General features: G+C 34.8%; 1 protein-coding gene across 1 annotated transcript in view; it reads right to left on the bottom strand.

Moving 5' to 3' along the window:
• Window positions 1-1389: 1389 nt before the first annotated feature.
• The window catches only part of tei (irregular chiasm C-roughest protein teiresias), a 224663-nt gene continuing 200865 nt past the window's right edge, over window positions 1390-25187 (bottom strand). Inside the window, exons 9-10 of the mRNA XM_018541287.1 lie at window positions 7952-8130; window positions 1390-2276 (exon numbers count right to left, since the gene is read on the bottom strand). Of these exons, the coding sequence (XP_018396789.1) occupies window positions 2040-2276; window positions 7952-8130 (416 nt within the window). The 3' untranslated portion in view covers window positions 1390-2039. The remainder of the gene's footprint in view (window positions 2277-7951; window positions 8131-25187) is intronic.

Below are 25187 nucleotides of genomic sequence, written 5' to 3'. Positions count from 1 at the left end.
CACAACGTAATGCATTGTGTTGAATTTTTTTAATTAAAAAGGTATTAGAGTTTAAGAGGTAAAGAAGGAAATTAAAGTAAAAAAAGGAAATAATGGAGAAAATAGATCATGATACAGGAAATATCACAAATGTACACACTGTGATTATTGTAAATATCATTTATTGGACTTTTAGGCATCATTGGGTACAACGATTACACCACGTTGCTTACTTGTAACACCTTAGCGATCTGAAAAGAAAACTCGGGTTCGTCGAAGTCGACTAAATCAACGTGAAGACATCAGGTATGTTTATTTCGTATCTATAGATAGTACTGCGGTCACGCGCGCGAATAAGACGTACCGGCGACAAGGATTAACATTAGTCGTCGGTAAGCCGAGTACAAATTCTATATTTTTACAAAAATTAGGAACCACCAAATTTACAAAAAAGTTACCTTAAGGTAACGAAAGAAGCGGAATCGATTGGAACGGAGTCGCTATGCCGCGCTACGTTCCGTTCTCAATCAGATAGATCAAAGTATCGCAGAAACAACAATGTCCATGTTTCTTACAATAACTACAGCTAAATTCAATTTAGGACGTTCATAGGACACAGTGTATTTTATTGTAAGGTTCTCGTTGAAAAGTTCTCAGCACAAAGCGTCATTGTCGCTTTGCTTCTCTGCCTCACTCAACGAAATGAGCGTTGTGATCAGTTATGATCGTGCGAACGAGATTCAGGGGGAAAAGGCGAACGAGAACTTATGGCTAAATAAAACTTTATAAAAATATATCAACGAATAATAAATATATCTCTAACAGCGTCACTGTATAATTCGTCGTGTACGGGCGTACGATAGCCTACGCATTTACAATCACTATATACATACTATCAAACTCTATTTACTCTAAATAATATACAACAATTTATTTTAGTCGCCCTATCTTTGGGAATATTTGACGTTGCACAATTAAGTTTTTCCCGTCCGTTGGCGTACCCATACACTTTCCTGGACGTGCAGAAAATCGTATGTCCCTCATTAAAAGTTAAAATTTGCAATTAGCTTTCTAGTTTCCTGCATCACATCATCCTGCCTGCACAAAAATCTTATTATTTCATTATTAATACGGGCAGTATCGCTCGTCGAATTCGCGCATCGCAAGTTCACTTCGCAATATTAATAGATTACAGTTCGGCTCAAAGTCGATCTATCCGAGTTTATTCGGTCACAATTTGACGATTATATTTCGTTATCTTTCATTTGCGAGAAATTCGAGTAGCAAGAAAGAAAGGGGAAAAAAAGAATTGGTCTTTATTTAGTCCTGATCCCTACGCGCGGGAACACCGTTCGTAAACACCAGTTTATTTATTTATTACCACTATACAAGTATATACATGTCGTATGGCGTATCGCGCGACTGTCGGTGCACGCGCGTGTGTATACGCGGATTCGTAGTTTACAAATTTTCATTCTATATAAATACGTATCTCATCGCCCGCGCGATCTCATCCTTTCCCTTCTCTTCCTCTCCTCTCTCTCACTCCTCCGCTATTCTTATATATAAGGCCAGAGAAATCGAATTTTAATCGTGTTTCGATCGCACGGGGACTCATTCGAGCGGACGCAAGTTTGCCTAAGATTTCACATAGCAACGGCTCGTGCGCTTTCGCGCGATCATACATTTGTAAACGCGTTTTTCAAATCCGCGTTCTAGAGTTGAACAAGAGGACCCGCTACGAGATCCGAGGAACACCAAGGCCGTAATAATTCGCGCTAAAGGTGCGTCGGCGGAACTCCCATCCCTATAGTGTTTCATTATATTCGTATTATGTCGAAGACACGCAAGTGACGTGTCACGGCATATCGGGCAAATTGTGCGTCTCGTTGACGCGAGAATCGCGCGGGGAAAATTCTTTCGAGAAAAGAATTTCGATATTATGTACAGAGAGACTTCCCTTTTTCTCTCGTCATTGGGGAAGCTGACGTACGAGCTTTCCATACAGCTAGGAATTTTGCCAAAGTTTCTTCCGCCTAAATCTTCATCGGACGGTCGCCTCAACGACGGTATTCCCGCAAGATCGCTTGTAGGATCAGGCAGAGTAGGAGGTACGTAATACTCGCCGATCGGATGTTGGCATGGCTGTAACCGGAAGCGCGTGTCACGTTGAGTAAAACGGAAGCGTCGGCAATCCCTTCTGATGAACGGACCAGTAGCAACCATTCTCCCGTGTGTGACGATTGAATCGTCTCGAAACGCAAGGTCGTCCTGTAACATGACTCCGTACCGCCGTCCTGTAAAAGAACAAAATAAAAAAGAATATGAATAATTGCTCCTTTATCGTGCGCGTGTCTTCTTCCATTTCTAGAGAAGCGCTAAAGGGGTTGTGAAACATTTTTATTTCAATATGTTCAGTAGTATATAAAGGAATTAGGAAGACAAGATGTTCATATTCATTTAATATTCATATTTAAATAACAGTTATTTTGATTATTAAAATATAATCTTCTATCTTTTTCTTTTTTAAATTTATTTATATATTAAAAGTTAAAATTTTGTTTAAAAATAGAATATATAAAAATATATTATATAATATATATAAATATAATATAAAAAAGTATACATGTTTTTTTTCTAACGTTGCTATTGAACGCTAATTTTTATTACATTTTTCAGTATACTAATTGTAAGTATGATATTTTTATGATACATATATATTTCACTATGAAAGTTATTTTTCTTAAGGGTTGACTGAAATTCTTGCTCACAGAGTAACGGGTTGCGAGGAACGAGCTTGCTTGAGGTTGACCCATATCAAACCGCTTTGTTCCCTGATAAGATGTCAAGCGAAACGCTATAGAGAGAATTCCGAAAGTTTTTCTTTAACAAGCTGAAGCAGGGTAACGAGCCAAGGTAAAATGGCATCTACAATTCACAGTGACGGTACCACAAACTCGTGCTCGCGAAGATCTTTACGAAGACGTTTTTATGGCGCTTTCATAGCGTTTTAAACATTGGGATCTGGTTGCCGCAGGTCATGCTCCAGTCTAAGACGTTTTTATCGCATAATGCTCATTAACTTGCGATTCGATAACGTCCATCCAGTTGTCCCCTTATCGGGCACAGTCTCTTTCCCTCTCTCTCTCTGTCTTTACGATTAAACTTTCACGTAAAACTTCCGGCGAGAGCAAACTGGGAACTTCCGGCGTCGTTCTACGTTCTCGCTTCAATTATCCATCTTACCTTCGACTGCTTCTTCTTAGACACCCCACCTTCTCCATCTTCTTCGTCTTTTATTCCCTTAAAATACGTTTTATTACTTTCCGCATTAGTACCTATAATGACTCCTCTTTCTTCGACTTTGTTTCTTTGTTCATGGAAAAATCAATCGTATTAAGCCGATCATAGGTCTACGGAACTTTCGGTTTATGAGATAATTGACCTTAATAGAAGAGCAATACAGATGGTTTGTATGAAATAATGACAAAAAATAAGATAAAATTTTCTCTTAAGGAAATATTTGTATAACTTAAGATTTGTGAATATTTGCTTCATTATTAGATAATCGAATACATTTCAGATTTTTGAGTTCCCATTCTATCATTAAATATATGTAAAAATGTTCTAAAATATGACCTTTTTTGTTGCAATAAGTATTAAATTTTCTATAGTTTCAATATCTTTTGATCTTTTAAAGATATGAAAAAAGATATAGTATATTATTAACATATTATATACGGCCAAGTCAAATTGAAAAAGGAAGCATAAAAAACAAAAATTAATTGTGAAAATATTTTATTCCGATATTTGTATTGCCAATTTAATATCAAAATTTCATTTTAAAGTGTTAAATATTAAATATCTCAAATGCTTTAAATTTACACTGAACATCTTGAATTATTAACAACTTAATGATTTAGTAATGCATATATATTCAGCCGAAACGTGATAATCTCTAACTGTCGTATCAATATCTTTGATTTAAAATGGTTATTTAGTAATGAAAAGAGAAAGACGCGTTTATATATGCCAAGATATAAAATATTTATCAACTTTTAAATTACACAGGACATCATTTGATATTTCTCTGCTATTGCGACATTGAAGGGATCATAATATATATTTGACGATTTGTGATAATTTTGTTTTAATCTTATTCTAGTACACAACTAGAATGCACATAATGAAAGACTTCATCACTTTACTCGCACAGAACCGATCGAATATAGGCATGTCATTGTGACCTTTTAATATCGAGGCAACAGCGCTTCTTTGGCATTCACTTTATCGATAACGCGGCCGTGGAGAAATACGTAATTGAATCGGAGACCCATACTATTCGTTGGCAAAACTGACGTCATCTTACGGCAATATATCTCGTCGCTACGATTCCCAGCAGACGGAGGATTCGTCGTCGTCGCTGTAGGGGGGGGGGGGATCTTGCGAGTTTTTCGCATGCAAGGAATCGGCAGTTTTTTACTCCATTTAATCCCGCGTTTCGACCTCCTCTCATCCTCCGACCTCCACCTTTTCGGCACGACAGTAGCCCGCACTCCCCATCTGTCGATCCATTCTTTTTGTATTCTTTATTCACGAGCTCTGTCCGCATCATCCCACCTTCCATTTCCGCATCCCTCTTTACGAATCATCCCGACGTCTCGCTTGTTTCCTCCCTGTCTTCCTCTTTTTGTTGTTCTCATATCTCTTTACATCTTTCTGTCTTTTTTATCATCCCACCATACATATCTCTATCCTTTTTACCACGTCATCATATTGGTTTTGCTATTGGCTTCGCTCTATTCTTCTTACCCTTATCCTTTTATTCCCTTTCTTTCTTCCTTTAGTTTGTCCAAACTTTCTCCGCTAATACATTCTAAGTTTCTGTGACTTTCAATTTTCTTTTATCCCTCTCAAACTATCTCGCCGTTCGTTTCCTTTACTTTATTCAGTATTCCTTTACTAACGTATCCTACTTTGTCTATTCGAGTTTTTTTCTATCGAGATTTCTTGGCATTTCTCTATCTCCATTAGCCTATTCTCTCTGTAAACTTCTACCCCCTATTTCATTTATACTCTTTTTACTTCCAGTTTCTTTTACCTTCGTTCTCCTTTCTTCTTATCTACTAACATATTTAACATTCCTTTACTCCATTGTCACTTCTTCTGAATTTTTCTTCTTGCGCCTTTTAAAATTTTAAATGTATTTTAGTAACTTTGGCTTTTCTCTTTAAATTTTTTTATTATAACACGATTTCAACTTGTTTGGAGAGTTAATTTATTATATATACAAACATATGTAATAACATCAAACATAATAAAATAGTTGTAAATTGTGCGTTAACTTTTTTCTGTGAATTACATATGTACATTCATATTTTATTTCTCACGAAAATAATAGTATATGTAAATGTAATATAGTAAATACATTTAAATTTCTTTACATGAACAGTGCAATCATATAGTCTTTCGATTCAGCGCAGCAATAAAGCTATTTAATAAGTAATAAACCTTCTTGTTAATAAATGTTTTTAATTACGAAAATATAAACGTTTTATTGATTATTAATTATCAATTATTGACTTTGTTCTGTATTCGCAGTTTGTATGTGATTTTTCTGCAATAAAATCACCTTTCAATGCTGTGCAAAAGTTTTTGAAAAGTCTCTATACGGTACGTAATAGCTTTCAACAGAACACCATTGCGAAAAGAAGATCGATATGTAAGCGGCGCTATGAAAATATTTTGCGTACGAAGTATATTCTCAAAAATATCTTAATAATATCCAATAATATTATCGTAATATTCGATAATCAGAAAGAAATTGCACCATCCGGAAACTGTAATTACATTTTTTATCATTTCTTAGTAGACACGTTATTTCTTTTTGTAGATCGCTTGTAACGTTTGATGCTTAGTTTTATTCGTCACTTTTTTATTTGAAGTACAACGCTGCGGAGAATAATGCGCGTGGATGCTATAATCCGTATAAGATACCTATATTTTACAAATATTATCTGTGAATGCGCGAGATACGTCGCTAACTGTAATGTAAACACGACACTACATTGCGCTCGCATCGTCGTGATTCCCAATAAAGTCTGCAATTTTCAATGGAATCGATCGAGCCAATCGTTACTCGCACCGCGAAATCGGATGCTCGTCCTTATCGCGCTCACATAGCGAAGAGGATCAAACGTTAATAAAAACAAACGCAACACCGGGTGCATCGGCAAATCCTTCGCAAAGCTCCGTCGCATTGTTCGTGTCCGCCCGGCACTCCTGGAAAAATGGTTAATCCGTCCTTTATGATGCGACTACCTCCGCGCGCGCACGCGCGCGGATTCTGTCTCCGCTCGGGCGGAAAAAGAAGTGCTCCGACTGTGGAAATGAAATAAGCGCGCGTATATGCATACGCGCAAACCGGCCTGCATACATTCCCCGTAGTATCTCGTCACCATTTCTATCCGCATCCCTTTCATCTCGCTACCCTTCGTCGTCGTTCTCGCAAGCAAAAGGCGAGCGTGGCCGTTCCCAAGCTTCCTCTCGGTACCTTTCTCCCTCTGCTATGCCGAGTCGCATCGCAATGCCTCGGATATCGCGCGAACGTCCACGCCGGGATAGCGACATAATTTTCGCGTCGAAGGACTAACCACGCCCCCCCCCCCTCCCCCCGGGAAGTGTGTATGTAATCCCCGAGCGGGTACAAACGTCATCCTCGTGTTACGAAAGACGACAGATTTTCAGAGAACGCGCGAATTGCGTTTTTGCGCGGTATTTTTACAGCGCACGAGAGCACGAGATTGTCGAAAAAAAAAAAAAAAAAGAAAATCATCCGCGCAAAACAGAGTAAATCAGATCGTAGCTTTTAATAAAATTCTGCTATCCAGTTTTGCAGAGAAAGAACTGACCTAATAAGCAAGTAGAAAGCAATGCAGCCTTCATTAATGTATGTAATTATAATGCATGTAATTACAGCATGATTGATAGAAATATCAATTAGTTGTTTCAAATACTGCGACAAAACATCATCTCATTTTACGTTACATTTATAAGGAAAATATTCCAATAAATAAATATATTGTACTAAACCGCTAAATATCACTACACAATGTGAATGACAAATATTTACAAACTGTGAATACGTGATTGATGTCCTTTTCGTACAATTCTCTATGCATATAATTTATTATTTACTTATTCATAAAGCAAAGTTCACAATTTCTATATTTTGATATTCGTAATTATTTTTCTTCTGTAAAGTGAAAACGCGACCGTTGAAGCATGCTTGAAAAGAATAATAAATTAGTTACGTGCAAATACATGAGAAAAATATATTTTACAGAGGGAAACAAACTGATCAGATTATGAAGATTGGAATTATTTTGATGCAATAAAAAACTTGTTTTTCTGCAATTTATAGCAAGAGATGTAATTTACAACGATGATAAACTTTCGGAACTTAACGCGTATTTTCCTCAAATATACCTTTTCAATTAATTTCTTGTTTAAAAATGCATTTAATGTATTAATTATTAACTGTATGTTAATCATTAATCGTGTTAATCATTAAAAGCGCAAGTGTGTTTATATAACTATTTATTATTTAATATTTAAAACTATTATTAGGATATAAATATCATATATTATTGTTATATTATTATATAATTACTATTACTACTAGTAAAACTATTTATTTATTTTTGTTTTTCCTTGCACTGAATATTCAAAATTTGTAAACTATTATAATTTAATTAATTTTACGCAGATATACATATCTGAAAAGGACGCGACGCCAGTGAATTCGAGCATGAATTGCAAATTATCGAATTGACATAATATTCAGAGACGAAGTGTATTTATGTAATCTGATTATCTGAATTTCACGGGCGTTCTCGTGCGAGTTGAGAAACCGTACAAAGGCGGCCAAGCACGCGAACAATGTTTGATACAGCGAGACATGCAAATTTACCTCGATTGCGAGGGCTCGAACCCCGTCACGGGAGGGTGCGTCCGGCGTATACACATGCTTCTCCGATATCCAGAGTACCTTCGTGTAACTCGGTCGAGCACAAAACTCGACGATGATGTCCAGGGATTCACCCTCGTTCGCCGTCACCGTTTGACTCGGTGGATGAACCATGGGTGGCCCTGCAATGAAAATGAACGATTAAAACGGTTAACCTTTGTCGAACTGCCATGGCTACCCCTCTTGTTGTATGATCGTAAATCTACTCTCCGTCGACGTGACGCTTTTCGCGTTCGCTAACTAAGAGCTTCGTACCTTATTAACGGCGCGAATTTCCATCTAAATGGCTCGTTAACGCGGGGCGTACTCTACGATTTTATTTCATTCGCGCAAGCGTGCATCCGATTATTAGGATTGTCAGGCGCGAGTGTCTTTTATAGTACTTTTTCAGCACTATAAATGCATCATTGTCAGTGTTTCTGGCGTGTTAAACTTCCGTGATGGTTAATCGTGGCTAAGATTATTTAAATTACAAGAAAACGATGCATATATGTATATATCTTTAAAAAATACGAGAGTGGAAAGAGATGGCGTATTATAATTTGTTTTATACGTTAAATGGTATATAGGTATTTAATGAAATAAAATGTCTAGAATATTATTTTTATCAATAAAATTCTCTCTTATAATTTTATAAATACATAAAATGTTAAGCAATCATAGTTGTGACTGTAAATCTTAGAATATTGTAAATTGAAGAGACTGTACAGAAACAAAAAGCAGAAGTTGATATAATCCATAATAATCGATTCTGCTAGCACCGTTTTTACTGACCCACGATCTATCTTTATTTTTTTCTTAAATGATTATTGATGGGTATTTTGATGGATGATGCAAAAATACAAAGTTTAAGCAAAGGCAACACAGTATTTAGCTCAGGTGGAGACAGAATTTTCCATGAATTAGATTTTCACATAAAGATCGTTTTTTATTGAATGATACAAAGCGTAAATGTAGACTAATAGACGGACTGAGATAAACAGCTATTAACGGAAGACAAATGATGTGATAACAGATACAAGATTTGTCATGTTATTTTCTATATTTTCTTCGCTCAAAGCAGACCTTTTGGTTCTTGGAAAAAGGGAAAAATGCAAGAGTGTATGAAAACAGAGCGCTGAAATAAATATACTTATAATCGCGCATTATTCTTCGATATTGTGCTATAAATCGCGATAGACGTATCTTTTATTGCACAACTACGTCTAAATATTATTAAACAAATCATGTTATTAAAAATAGATCTGCTTTCCTCCTCTTTTGGCACAAGTGTCAACGAAGTGATAGATATTACTGTAACGCGATAAATTTCAAAAAAGTTCTGGAACTGAAATGTACGGTCGGGGCGACCCCTGCTGAACTCGTTCTCGGTCGTAAATCTGACCTTCGGTGACACTTCCGGTGCAAGAGACGACCTGAAGGTGGAGGACAAGGATCGCCGATTAGTACTACTGTCATCCCTGACATCTGCCGCTCCTCTTTTGTTTGCCGTCACATTCGTTTGTACTTTATTATTAACGAATAGCTTGATGGTCACCACATTAATGACATGACAAAACTAAAGAAGTATTGCATAAAAAAAATCGAAATCTTTCGCGAAGGTCATGTCCACGAATTATTTCTCAGTCTGCTTTCTTTTTTATTTTATTTTTTAGTCGATTATTATAGTTATAAAAATTTTGTATAACCAAGAATACTGTATTTCAAGTTTTCTTCAATATGCATCGTTGAACTAGCATGAAAATAGCGTAACGATTTTTCAATATCGGCATGTACCAACATACGTCGATAGCATACTTTTTTATTTATCCTTAGAAAAGTTTACAATTGTGTACGTACTATGCTTGCTGAGCATTTAAAATTTTAAATTAAATTCTTGACAATAAATTAAAAAAAATTTCATAACTAATAAGCAATTAAAAATGTTGAACAAGAATCAATAACTTTTAAAATTATGTTTCTATTCCTTTTTTCTAAATAACTTGATTATTTTCAAGAATCAAGAATCAAGAATTTAACAATAAATTAGAATAATAGTTTGATGAAATGGTTTACAGCATCGCTGATTTCTGCAAAGCTTCCAAATGTCTTCAGGATCCAACGAGACATGCAACGTGATCGAAACGTAGAAACTTGGAACATCGTACGACAATGCGAGCAGTCCTCAGCTACGACGCGATGACGTGCGGAGTGTTCGCGCGCGCAAATTGCAATCATGGGTTTTCGATTTCCCAGCCTCAAGGCGATCGCGATTCCGCAAATTGTCTCGCACTACCGTTCGAATTTCCTCTTGTCGCCGACTACGAGAGGTTTGTCGATATATAGTTTCAGCTTCGCGAGTTAGCGTTTGTGGGCCGGAAAATCGGACGAGGTCATGAGAGTCGGAATGAGACAAGATTTTCTTCATTTTCTTTGTCTCAACAAAAAAAATTTCTATCCGGATTGAACGAAGCGCTTCACAACGCAAAGTAATGCAGGAACAAGGTTCAAAGTTTCAAGCGGTATCGTAGATGTTTCTCAAGTTTTTCTTTACGACTGGATTACAGCGTGCTCCAAGTGATTGAAATAACGAATTAAAAGAGTAACAAGTCACATAATTTAGTTAATTTATTTTTTGATGCTGCTTTTCCTGAGAATATTATTCTTTTTGATAATCAAGCAATCACGTATTTATTAATACAAGTAAAAATTCTTTATACGTACATACAGAATATTTAAAAATTCATGCCATACTAAATAAGTCAAGAGAAAAAAAATCTTATTTTTGGTCAAAGCGGATGCTCTTGGTGCTTAATAATATTCGTGCGCAAATTTGCAAATATATTCTTCAGTTCTATGAACTGTGCGTCGATTTAGTTTTTGTTAGACTTGAAACGTAAAAAAAAAAAAAAGAAATAAGTTATCGTGTCGTCTGCTCAGTCGTGTGTCTAATTTTCTCGTAATTTATTCAAGTACTCAAACTGATTGGTCAACAAGCGGTTAGTATGATAAATTGCACAGTATTATCAGCTCTTTAATCCACGCACTTCAGCTAATTGAAGTGCGGATGTCGCTGCTTAACCCTAGTGACGACCTCCCTCTGGGAGGTTCATTTTCCACTCCACGGGAAACCACGTCCACCCCCAACCATTCCTTTTTTTTTTTTTTGTTCAAATGGCCTCCTATCTCTACACAGATTTCCTGCTTCGTAAAGCAAGCCTTCTGACCTCGACCGAGCCGTCAGTAGAGTGAATAGAAGCGGAACAGTATAGCCAGCAACCGCGGCATCGTTCATGAATATTCCTACGGCTGAAATTGCTCGAATATCTTGGAGGTAGTTCTTGTCCCTGCGGCGAGGGGCGGACTCTTTTTGCCATCCTTCCGTTAGCCCCGCTTCACCGTGACGCATAACAGCGACGACGAGAAGTTACCAAGCTCATGCATGTGGCGCGCAGAGCTTTCTTTTAGCACACAGATTTTTTGAACATTTTTACGCACTTATAATGATATCGTTCCGTGAATTATTCAAGTGCATACCACGCATGATCTGCACGCCAGGATTGCGCCTGCAGAAATGAACGAAAATGCAAGCCTCGTAGAAACGAACACATCTTTTTAGAATATGTACTTATAATTTAAAGTTCAGAAATGAGTTAATTATTCGATAATTATAATACAATTATTTGAAGTTGGAAACTTGATTATTGACAATTTCTAAATATTGAGTTTAGTTAAACTTGTGTTAATTGTGAGATACAAATTCTAGCGAAATTATGTACTATCAACGTTGATGCAATTTTAATTGTTAATCTCTTTGTATTTCTGTATTCGTAGACATTCTGCTTAGTCTCCAGTTCTCTCTTTGTTCTAGTAAATAAATATTGACATTTTCGATCAATATTTAGTCTTACATTGCGATTTTATGAAATAATCAGTATATGATTAAAAAAATAGAATGTATAAAATTTATTGACTGCATAAAAGATATTAAATATTAGGTATAAAATCTTACCCGATAATCAAAAGTTAAATATTTATTTACTCTGCGTTATACATGCATGTACACATTTATGGATATTCATTTATTAAAGTATTGCACTTATCAAAGTATACTCTTTTAACTGCATGATCATGTTATATATATCTAGGATTAAATTTATAACAGATATTCTAATATCAATAAAACTTCCGCACAAATTGTGAACGGAATCGAGGAGAAATGTCGTAAATAAGTTTGAATGGGTCGGTATGTACGCCATTTGGTTTCATGGTGCACAACTGGCGACAATGATTATGAGAGTGTTAACGATCGCTAGTCGACGACGAGCTTAGGTAAGAAGAGCACAATGAGAATCCTGTGTTCAACTACGTACAGTACGTCTTTCCCGAAAATGGGTCTTCTTTGAGAAAATTTCCTTTCCTGAATTGCACTTGGAACGCACCGCGACGTTTCCGGAAGGAATCTCTTAGCAAGTTAAATGAATCGCGAACGATTGCCTACAACGGCAACGTGATTCATTTCATTGTGCACCGTTAGAAAGAGCTTCGATAGGAACGATCGTCAAAGTAACGAATTTCCTCGTGACGATTCGATGGCGTATCGTTCGCTGTGGAACGGAAAGGTTGCACTTTGTTCGCCGCGGAATTTAGATCGATAGCGACACGGATTTGAATCTTCTCGCCGAACATCGTCCGTCGTTTAAAGAAATTACGGATCGATGGCCCGTATTACCAGTTATCGATGGCTTTCGTGATACTTTTCGAACATTATGTGGTGTAGGAAGGAACTTGAAAAGAAGAGGAAGTATTAGAGATAATCTTACAGATCGTATCACCAATTAAATGATTTTTTCTAAATTGATAATTAAGTTGATTATGTGCAAAATTGCCTCAATATAAAGTTTTGTAATCTGATCTCTTAAAAAAATGTAATTATAACTTTTTAAGCAATTTTAAATTATCTTAATTTATATTTTTAAATCAATCTAATTTCTTTTAAAATTTAATTTGATAAAATTTAAAGATATATTGTTGTAATCTTTTTTATATAGGGATTTATTATTAAATTTTCTAAACGAGTAACATCTTGAAAGAAAGTGCTTTCTGGTATGTTATTTCACAAAAATGCAAATTAATATCTTTTCTTTAAGAAAAAACAAGCATTATTATGTTTCGATATTGCGATAAATTTTTATGCGATGGAATTTTACTTTGTGATGTTTTATGATTACATCATAAAATAAGTTAGGCTTCTATCTACGTTCATGTTCCACTTACAAGTACATTTATTCAAAAGGTATTCATCAATTTCTTTTAAAAAAATGGCACCAAAAAAATATAGAAAAACTACAAAAAATATTTAATATATATCTTTCCATTTTTGCCCATAAATAGTTTTAAGCTCTTCCAATTTTCACCCTCATATCTATGAATTGAATAATAATTTTAAAAATAAAATTTAATACAAAATATAGGAGTTTTTTGAACCGCTGGTTACAAATACAACATCAGATTTGCAAAATTCGCTTAAATACAAAATATTTTAACAAATTAATAAGAAATTTGAAAATATTAACATCAATAACATATACACTAATCGATGACGTAAAAATCCTGTATAATTTATATGTCAGTACAATATTTAAAATTTTGATCAACCATTTCATTAATTTATTTAAACCGTTTAAATTATTTAATTGATTTAAAACAATTTATTTTATATTATATAAAATTAATGCCATATTTAAAATTATTTATCTGAATAATTTGTATAACATATGTTGCTCTCTTTCTCTGTACTATATTTATCAATTTTCTCGCTTTCATTTTCTTTGTTTAAATATTTTTTTAAGTAAATAATTTTACAAATCTATATAATTTCATATTTTTTAAACCGCTGATCATATCATAATCAGCGGTCTAAAAAATTGTATCTTGTATTTAGTTTTCTTTTTTATTTATTATTATTTCCATAAATATAAGGGTGAACATTAAAAAATGTAGTCAACTATTCTTAAAATCGTCTATGGACAAAAATAGAAAAACAATATAAATATTTAAAATATCTTTGTAATTCTACATTTGTACTAAATTGGAAAAAATCGGAGTGCATTTTTGGGATAAATTTACTTATTGGAATAGGCAATGTGTGTGAGAAAACGATCAGGCAAGAGTAGGTATTTACTATGACATTAAAAGAATTCCACTTGCGAAAGAGTTGTCTAATTTAAAAGTAATCTGTCCGTGAAATTGTTTCTGTGAGCGACGAAGCGAATTATTCTCTCACGTTCGTTCACGAGCATAACAGACTGCTAATTAATTCATTAATTTCCAATCTCGAAATCAGCGACGTTGCACTTCGGGTGACAACAACTGCTCAGCGTACGTGTCCCGATTACCGCAAGATTGCAGACACGTCTCAGCATGCATGCATCGACATGCGATAAACTCCCTAAAGGGATTCCTAAGGGATCTAACAATGTGATATTTGATGATATTCGAAGTGTAGATATTCTCATTGATTTGATAGTTCATTGTTTCGCGTCGAGAACGATTTGTTACATTAACTTTGATATCTCACTTCGATACTTCAACGACATACACTTCTTAAAAGAATAAAATAGATGCTATTTTTACAAATTCTTTTGCGAGAAGTATTAACTTTACTCAAGTAGCGTTTTTGTCAATATTTTATACGTATATATTAATTGAAACTCTCTATTTAAGTAATTAATAATTTTCACAAAAAATTCGTAAAAGTAGATATTTTTTTAGTTTTCTGGATGTATATCTTCCCTTAAGGTCGACGACAGTCTCATTTTAGCTTGAAAAAATGTTCCAAGCTTTTCATCAAGACCGCGCGTTGCTTCAGGAAGACAGAAATATATTAAAATTACATTACGGTTTTCGCAAGTCATCATGAGATTATTATGCATGAAGCCACTTGTTGTACCGGTTGAGTCTGATATAACCGGCAACCTGGCGAAAATATTTTCCGACAATCTCTCACGTCGGACTAGAATTTCTGGGAAAACAGAGAGGGAAATCATGGTGCACGCGATCGTTCCCCTTGGGGGGAACGATACATCCCCACAAAGTTCTGACGCTATCCGTGCGAGGATTCACTCGGTTACTCGTACTTCAAAGCGATAAGCATCAACGCCCATTCAGAGTCGCGATAACGTCCGCGAAGCGATGCCATTGTTTCAAGGCGTTAGCAAGTGGCAGCAGTTATCTATTCATTGTTCTCTATACTTATTAAAATCAAGATGGTACTTGCAAATTCTGCAGATGTTAAAGTTAGATTAATTATATTTTACGCTGCACACATATTAAGTTTTTTACATTTTCACCGCTTCCCCCTTTCCTTTTTGTTTTATATGCGTGATAACTAAAACAATCCTGTTTGGGGTAATGAGACTAGAGAATCGTTTTTGCAACCAAAACTGCAATCAGAGTCTAATTACAGAATTAATTTCAAATTCATATTTAAAATTAAGATATTTTAACAAGCTAAGTTTTAGAAGTACAAATAGAACTGTTAATACGCTTAAAAAGATCAACGTGAATTTTATATTAAAAACAAAATGTGAAGCTAATTACCAAAATTAATTATGAATGGATTATTACAAATATAATTAAAAAATCAAATAATATTCTTTTGCAAAATACAGTCGCGAAATAATTTTCAAAGAAAATTGCACGAAAATACTCGTTTAAAAAATATATATACTGAATTCACACTCTTCTTAAAATTTCTCACGATTCTTTTTGTTTGTGAACGCAATAAACGATCGATTACACTTCGGATAAAAGCATGTAGGACCAACAAAGCTAACAGAAATTAGTAGGAAACCAAATTAAACCGTCTGCCTTCTGGAGCATTCAATTTGTCCTAAGTTAACATTGGCGCGGTTTGATGACCGCCGTTACCCCTTTAACTTTCGAGACTTTGGTTTTTCTACCTCCGAAAACGGTAAGAGATGCGCTGTTTACCAAAGGGATACCCTTGCCCACGAAAAGTATCCCTCTTGAAGGATAATAAAAGGTCGAGTTCGTAATTGTGTCAAGAAGTGGACACCCGCAAACTATTGCCCCTACCATAACTCGTACCCTCGCAATAAACCTTAGAAATCGTCGTCGAATATGGCTCGCCCGAGGGGATGGATTCGATATTACTGTCATCGCATACACGATGAAAAACGTTCAATTCTTTTCTCTCGAATCAATCTTACGATTTCGAAGATACGCATTCGACTCGAGGGGCCGCCTTTTTATCGGTGGGATACGATGGGTTTCGGTATTCATACGATACTTGGGGGAATAATCTCGCATGTGAAATTATTCGTGCGACGATATAAAATTGTTTCTATTACTTATCACTGAATTTGTATCACCGAATTTACGGAACATTGACCGTAAAATGTCACTATATATTGTAACACTATTGACAGTGCTCGCTTTGTGAGTATGTAAATATTTTACTGTTATATATTCGATATCCATGTCATTATATTGACATGTGGACCTTTTATACTAATTGACGATTGAAAAGAGAGAAAGATAAAAACATTCCTATGTACATTTACATATTTTTAAAAAATTGTAATCTATATAAAAATGAAAACGTTTCTCAATTAATATACTGAAGTTTGTTATCTACTGCAACAAAATACTACACTTTATCAGTATGTATATACTTTAAAGCATTTTTTCCCTCTCAATCTTGTAATAAGGATAATCAGCCAGCGTCTTAAGTTTGTTATCTATCTCTGATGCAGCTTTTTTCCATTTTCTTTTATATTATGCTCCGTTCATTCTATCCCGGTCATTTTCTTCAAGTACTATCATTACCGCCGCCGCAGCATCTCTGCATACCACGTGTTCACCGTTGCATCTTTCGGTCCCCCGAGGATATCGTACGAGCTCCCTGCAAGACTTCCGCTTCTCTTCTAATAAGTTTATGCATTGTTCTCTCTAGTCGGTGTTTCTTTTTTACTGCTTCACCACGAGCATGCGGAAGACATTTTCATCGAAAAATTCTTCTCTTTTTTATGAATACGAACTAAAAGTTGTCGTCTTGTTTACACTTATTTTCAGCGAATTCAAGTGCACCTGTTAGACCCTAATTATGTTCTTACTATTATTAAAATATTTAGAAAACCGTTTTTACTGTAGTTATTAGAAGATTAATAATTCTAATCTCAGACTTTTTCAGAAAGGAATAGCTAAACAGTTTTAAAATCATATAGTTTAATATACATATATCTAGTTATGCTTTTAGTATTTCAATATAGCAAGTAGTTTCATTGAAAACAGATAGACACACACATAGAGGGAGATACTAATTTTCCTAACCATTTGAAAAATATATCTATATATACATATATTGTTTGCACATTTTCTGCCGCAATCCAATGATCGGCGGCGCCTCGTTTCTCTTCCGGTCCGGATAATTGCCACGTTGCGAGAACATCGCGTTTATCAGGCGAAGTGCAAGAGTTTTACGAGAAACTTTTCTCAGTCGCGAGGTTTCACTCTCGTAGCGGCAATAATTTTATTTACAGCCGGCTGCACCGACGTTTACGCGGCTCCGCGCGGGCTCGAAAACTTATGCGTCCGCGTAGTTAAAGTTACGAGTGTCACGAGGTGAAATTTACGCGCCACGGTGGCGACGCGTATTACATGTATTGCGTAAATGGTGGCCAAGTTTTAAAATTTTGCAGCGACTGTGTTTTGGGCGGCATTGTCGCGACCGAATGACTAATTAACCGTTCGCTCGAGAACGTACTCGCATGAAAACGCAATTAAACCTGCGGTGTTGCTTCGAAAAAACATCGACGGCGGAGGTCGATATGATAGGATATAAAGCGCAGTCGTATTTATGAACGGAAGAAAAATAGGTTGTCACAATGTGCCGTAAAACCGCCGCGGAATCGGCTGGCCAGTGAGAGCTTTCTCGCAAAAATGCGTCGTTATTTCTCGGCCCGCCAGTTTTGGCATTTTGTTGTCCGCATTGTTCGGCGATAACTTTCGGGCATCTCGCATCGTGTGACATAGTACGCCATTGTTTGAAATACTAGAGGTCTTGGCATGGTAGGTCTGTTAGTTACGATAATTGCAGACGACAAAAAATTACAGAACAGCTTTTTATTGTAACAGCATAACTGGTAATTGCTGCAGAACGTTCGTTACTGGATTTATCGTTATTGTAACCGATTGTATTAACCGATTTTATGAGTATTTGTATATTATTGAAATATAAAAAGTTGTGCGTACTACGTATTAAATAATAATATAAAAATACACACAAAAAGTAGAGCAATTATCAAAAAGAATAAAAAAGATTATATATTTTAATAAAAAAAAAAAAAAAATGTATTAAATTTTTATTTTTTATTTAAAATCTAAATAAAAAGATAATAATACAATAAATAGTTGTATATGCATTGAATGCATACGAACTCAGGTTTTTAATATTATCTTTAAACGTATCTAGTACTTTTAAATTATTTTCTATCCGATATCAATATAAACTAGAACGTATGTGCTAGTATGCGGCTAAAATTAAATATCAAACACTGAAGGCACAATGGATATACTACTACGCTACTGACTCTATACAGGAGATATAGTTTGAGAATGGAATTGGCAGATACATATCAAACAGCACGCGTCCTTTCAGTTATCGAACGAGAACGAGAGATAAAAGGCGTAGCAACACACAAGCAGAAAACACAGTAGAGCCCCGCGGCGCCTTAATTGCATTTCCTGCTCCATTTTCGGCGATGGACGGTATCGTCAGAAAGCTACAAAAGCTGATTTCGAGGTAATAAATAGCCAGAAGGCTGAATAAACCAACGGTAGGATAGGCAAAACGCGAGGACTCTTAACTTTTCGCCACTTTCCGTCGCGACTTTCTTTTGACCCGCGAACCGACCTTCGACCTCAGTCACGGTCTCGCGCACAGGAAATTCGCGTAGAAGAAATCAATCGCGAGGAAGGAGCTGGAATACGTCGCAATCCGCACGCAGAAATGCTATACGACTAAAAGAGATTTCGGAAGAGAAGAAAAAGGATAGATGACGAGGATGAGGAACGATCTTTTGCGGAGGGCGAGATTGCGCGAGAGGCGCGGAATTTCCGAAGCGGAACGACATTGCCGCGCGAACTTGTCGGATAATGTAGGTTAATCCCTTAATCGGGGTTATTAGATGAAATTTTATCCCGCAGGCTTTAGTCAGTACTTTCGCCGACTATCCTGTGTGTCCGCACAGACATTAGCGTACCCTTATTAAATACCTAATAACGCTTATGAGTTAATTCACTTTTCGAGAAGCGTTAAAAAGTCGTCCGGCTAGGAAGTTGGAAAATGGAGAGCTGAAAAGGCAATTGTGTCCTGTATTATAGTAATAGCTCATTACCTTATATTTTATTAGGGTGGAAGCGCGGACAGCGGTATTACGAATTTCTTTTTATTACGTATATTTGCAATTTTATTAAAAAGCAGGATAATCAGCAGCTGTAATTGCTATATTCTACATTGCTTCTCGCAGCTATGTTGAAAATATCATTTTGTAATTATAGTAAAGCGTAAAAAGCTTCATAATTTCTCAATCTTGCTGACGTGTATTCATAGATTATAAAACGCATAACAATAATGTCATTAAGATCATCATTTATCTTCAAGTTTGAATTAATTAATCCCTACATAATTTTTATAAAATACCTCATATCGTCATAATACTGTATTATATTTTGTACTTTTGCTACACGATAGAATGTAGACGGCTGAAGAACAAGAAAGTACGTGAGCGCAATATGATTGAACAGTTTTTCAATTCGATATATTATTATGAAATAGAAAAGTAAGAAGAGAGGGAAATAGTGAATATATACGTATACATATGATCTACATTTGTTTATGACGTCTAGATTCATTCCCGATAAACTCCTATGTATGCATATGTATATTTTAAGAATAGCTTCTACTGACGGCAAAGAAAGAATTCGAAGTTAATGTCATAGAGACAATAAATAATGAACAGATAAATCTATTTATAATAATAGTCACGTTTGATATACGAACATATGTTATATATAAATATTAATTTCTTTTTTTTCTCGATATCTTAAAGAACATTATGAGGCAATATTAAAATTAGTATGTCCTAAATTTAATGATTTAATAATTAAATATAAATATAATATAAATATAAATAATTTATTGAGAGTAAGTAGATTTATAAAAATAAGAGAATTTTTTCAGATCTTTTTTTATTATAATAGTAATAAATGATTATTTCTATAAATATTCCTATTTTAATAACTTCAGTTTATTTTAATTTTTTGTACCATAAAATTTCTGTTTTTCTTTTGAATTTTTTGCGAAAAATCTGTATTTTTAGTGAATATTGTTCATTAAACATTATTATAAAGTAGCATAAATTTTGTAAACGCTTTTTATAAACGAGAAAAGACATTAATCTGTAATAACAGAAAATACAACGCAACGGTTAACGATATAATACCACCAGGCAATTATACGCCAAAGTTTTAATATTCAAACTACAATTTGTGCAAAACTGAGGGAGCGCTGTAATTACGTGTTCTAATTTAGGGATTAAAATACGAGAAGACGCGCAAAAACTCTTCGACGCGCTCGGAGCGCGCGATCGCGCGCGTAATGCCGGAGACGATAATTGAAATTGGATACGAAAGGTGGACTCGGTTAATAAAGCCAATTACGATGATTCCAGAGAGATAGGAACGAGCGTCGAGCGTCAATGTCGAAAGAGAGAAAAAGAAAAACGCGAGACAGAGAGAGAGAGAGAGAGAGAGAGAGAGAGAGAGAGAGAGAGAGAGAGAGATTTCTTCTCGGAGATAAGAAAGCATTTTTTCTTTTCATCGCCAGAAACGCCCTTATATCGAGGATAAATTGTACTGATTGTGAATTATATACACAACGTTCGAAATCTCTATCCATTGACAAAACACGCGAAACAATACGCAATTATTCGTCAATTAATCGGATGATCGCGATTCTGCCTTCTAGCGGAACGAAATTTAATATAGTGCGTAGAATGAACTTTGCGATAATAATATATAAGTATAATAAAAGACGAAGCACGAAACGCAATCCATTTTAATTAATCCTTTTTGATTATAGAATTAATTACGCAGGAATCGCTTAAATAATTTTGTCGTTGTCAGGTTTGGTAAAAATAAAAATAGTTAATATCAAAGATTATATAATAACAATTTCTATATTTTATAATTATATGTTTAGAAGTATGGAAGTGTGTTATATTGAATTTAAAAATATTAATATTTCTCTTTCTTTCAATAAGATTATATCTTTAAAAAATATAAATTGTAACTTGCGCGATAAGTATAGTTTTATATTAAATGTTATTTGTATATAGAGAATACTAAAACAGCAAATTGAATTTGCGTATCCGTTGATCCGCTAAGGAATTCTTATCAGCTTCTCTCGTTTCTCTTAAAACCGGCAGCAACAACGGAGATTTCATGGAGGTATACATGAACGCGAAGAGGCGGACAAGTCCCGCGGGGCGATACGTCGTTTTCCCAGCTATCGGTTCACATCCAACTTTTCCTACCCTTTTTCAAAGGCCGGCAGATGTGGGTGGGTGGCAACAAGACAAATTATCAGGAGGTCGTGGATATTCGCCCCCTTCATTCGTGGCGTTATCGTCCTATAAAAGCTTGTGCGATGTCGGAGGAGTATGCGGGAATGAGAGTACGAATGGCGTATAAATGTGTAGGATAGTTAAAAATAGGTAAATTCCAGAATAATCCAACTTTATTGTTATGCTTTTACCCGAATGGCTGGACATTACTACTGGTTGGTACAATCGGCAAATCGCTGTCGTTCAAACATTCGACGCTTTGATGTATTGTACAATCGCAGAATATTTGCAAATAAAATTTGTCATACAATAAATATTTTGCAATTTATTTTTATTTTTTATAAAATATGACTTGTTTTTTACAAAATAATTTTACTACAAGTGTGATATCATAGTAATAAATATATTTATTGATTTGATTGATAGTGAAATTGATTATTTAATTAATTGATATCATTACTCATTTCGAAAAGGAGGATATTAATAAATTTTAACTGTTTTTCGACCAGAATGAAAAAAAGTTTTGTAATGTACAGATTATACAAATCTCTACATATATCATATTAAAGAGTTACTTGAGTGGAATCGAATGGTATATCGCTTGGGGAAACATCGAGAACATGGAAAGATCGTTATACAACAACAAACCTATAGAAGTTCTTAAATAAGTTATCAAGATTGGGAATTAAGCAATAGAAACTGTATTGTAAGTATTTAAATATATATAACTTGATAAACATATTCGTTATTTGAAGCTCGAAATCAAATGATTAGTTTGTATCGCGCGGACTCTGCTGCTCGTCAATTATTTGGGAGAAAAAAATCTTCAAAAAATACATATTGTAACAATATACACACACAGTCCTTGTTGCTTAATTCCCAGGACATTTTGATGTCTTACTTAATAACTTTTTATCAATAAATGTGTGATAACATTAAGTGTATTGACTTTTATCACGGTTTCTTCCATGTTTCCAATATTTTCCCAAGACAACCGATACACTCGACTTATCGCGCGCGCCTGTCGTTCTTCAATTTATATTAATTTATATTAAAAATTTATATTATTATATAGATATCTATAATATATAATTTGCACATCTTGAAACTTCTTCATTTTGGCCGAAAAACAAATAAAACTTAATATCCTTCTTTAAATATTTAACTAGAATAAATGGAGAAGCAGTCTGTTCTTAGAACTGTACAAAATAATGTATCGATACTTCGATAGTTATTCTCCTGGGAATCTTTGAACATGTTGTTATATTGGTAGAACAAGAGTCTACACATTGTTTTGTAAGAAATTTACTGATAAAAACATCATTTTCCTTTATCATATTCTCAATACGAGAGATTAATTAAATTAAAATGAAGTCATGATTACATAACGTTAAGAATGTATTACATCTCAAGACATTATCAAAATTTCAACTAGAATTCTAAAAATTTAACCAGAAAATTCTGATTCGTCCATTTTCGACCAGAATTTTGTTTAGGTATAAGCCATATTTTGTTTTTTTGAAGTTGATTTCAAGCATGATGTAATAGGTATATGAAAAATACTGTACATATTTTGATTTTAGCATCTATGTTCCGTTAGAAAGAATTTAATCATATCAGTACCTTTTTCTTCAACTCGATACTTTAGATAGGAAGAGCGATATGATTCAAGTTATCTCACTCTTTCTAAATCGATAGTTTATAGGAATTTTATAGGATAAACTTCATAGAAATACATCTATTTTATTATGGTTTCAGGGCGTATTCATAACCAAATTTTTCATAAAATTTCTCTCAATTTTTTTTGTTTTTTTGTTACATAATATTTTTCAGCCCGAACATCCTTAAATAGGTCGTGTTTCGACCTATACACTGCCAGTACTGAAAATTTATAGTTCACATAACGTATCCTATAGATTTTCAGTACTAGCAATGTATATCAGAACATATAACAATAGAATGTGAAAGGTATAAGAAGACTACAGTTAACGACTTGATATCCTAGAAACATCGTTTAGAATAATGACAACTTCACAATGTCTATCGCTAAAATTTGTTGCGAAATTTCCTGAGAACTTTCCTAAGTATAATTTTAAAATTTAATAATGTCTTTCATAAATTGGCGAAGAGCAAAAACATTTTGAAACGCTGAATAAGGTACCGGCGTTTGCTTACAATACCTATGTGCAAGAACTTTTACTTCTCATTAATTATTGCGGACATAGCGATTTTTCATATACTGTAGAATATCATGCGTGTCAATACGCTGATATTAATTATACTGGAGCTCCTTGTAGGGCAGATGGTGCAAGAGCTTGTATGTCGTTGCAGCAGTGACGGAAGCGAGCAATTTGTTGCCGAAAACAGTTTTGCTAGGCTTGACATCAAACTCGTTACTTGAAAGAGTAACGAGGTGCATTCACTTTTTAATATTTAATAATAACAAGCGCCGTAGGGAGCGCAATTAGGCCGGCAATGTAAGTCAGCAGGGAATCTGTACGTTACGGCGGTATCGATTAATTTGCAGAATAATGACGTAATTAAATTTCCGAAATCCCGAGGCTACTAATAATCTGGTTTCTGATTGCTTTACCAAATTTCTATGAGATTTCGAATATGACAAACGCATTTGCAATGTAATAATCTCGTAATTTCATCGTATACACGCATTTCTATTTAAAAGTCAGAGGAACTGCATCACCGGTGTGTTTCAACAGGGAAAACTATAGCGGCGAAATCGCAAAGTTTTAATGAAACAATATGGCGTTATAAGGGATATCAGGCTCGACAATGTTGTCTGGAGGATGTAGGAAAGTTTGACGATACCAAAGTGACAGTGTTATTACGTGTAATACACGGTCCTATCCGCCACGGAACTTTAAATCGAAAGGATCGACTATACGTATAAAGAAAGAATATGCACCGAATCTTGTCCGAACGAGTTTTCGACTCGTCAGAATGCAATGGGCATCCGTAGGTACAGCGAACTAAAGCTATCGCGACTTTCCGAGCGTAATATTTGATATTCTTAAGCCCGATCTACAATTGCGTAAACGTAGTTGTAAGTGGTTGTAGTTGTAAGAATTGACCAATGACAGTCGAATATTCTCCTCGTATTCAACTGTGATTAGTCAATCCTTACAACTATAACTACGTTTACGCAATTGTAGATCGGGCTTTACGATATTCGGATTACTTAGCTTGCGCGTATGTGTGTCAGATACAAAATTTGAGAAGCTCAAATGCATCTCGGGACTATCAGTAATTCTGCCAATCCGGTTACAGATGCGGAAAGAAATGCGCATTGTGACAGTCACGTACATCCTCAAAGGGATTTTATTTCGTTCCTCAAGATCGATCGAGGATCCAACAATGCGATATAAATTATAAAAATGGGCTGTTTATAACCATAGCCATGGCTGGGAATACATTAAGAAAATACTGAAATTTTTGTACATATTTATAGTACATGATATTACTTGTATGTAGTAAAATTCAAAAGATTTCGAATCAAATATATAAGAAAGATGATAAAACAGCTGTTTCTA

This window comes from Cyphomyrmex costatus, unplaced genomic scaffold (genome assembly GCF_001594065.2).
Source record: "Cyphomyrmex costatus isolate MS0001 unplaced genomic scaffold, Ccosl1.0 scaffold281, whole genome shotgun sequence".
Lineage (NCBI taxonomy): Eukaryota > Metazoa > Arthropoda > Insecta > Hymenoptera > Formicidae > Cyphomyrmex > Cyphomyrmex costatus.
This window is presented reverse-complemented; position numbering and strand designations above follow the sequence as displayed.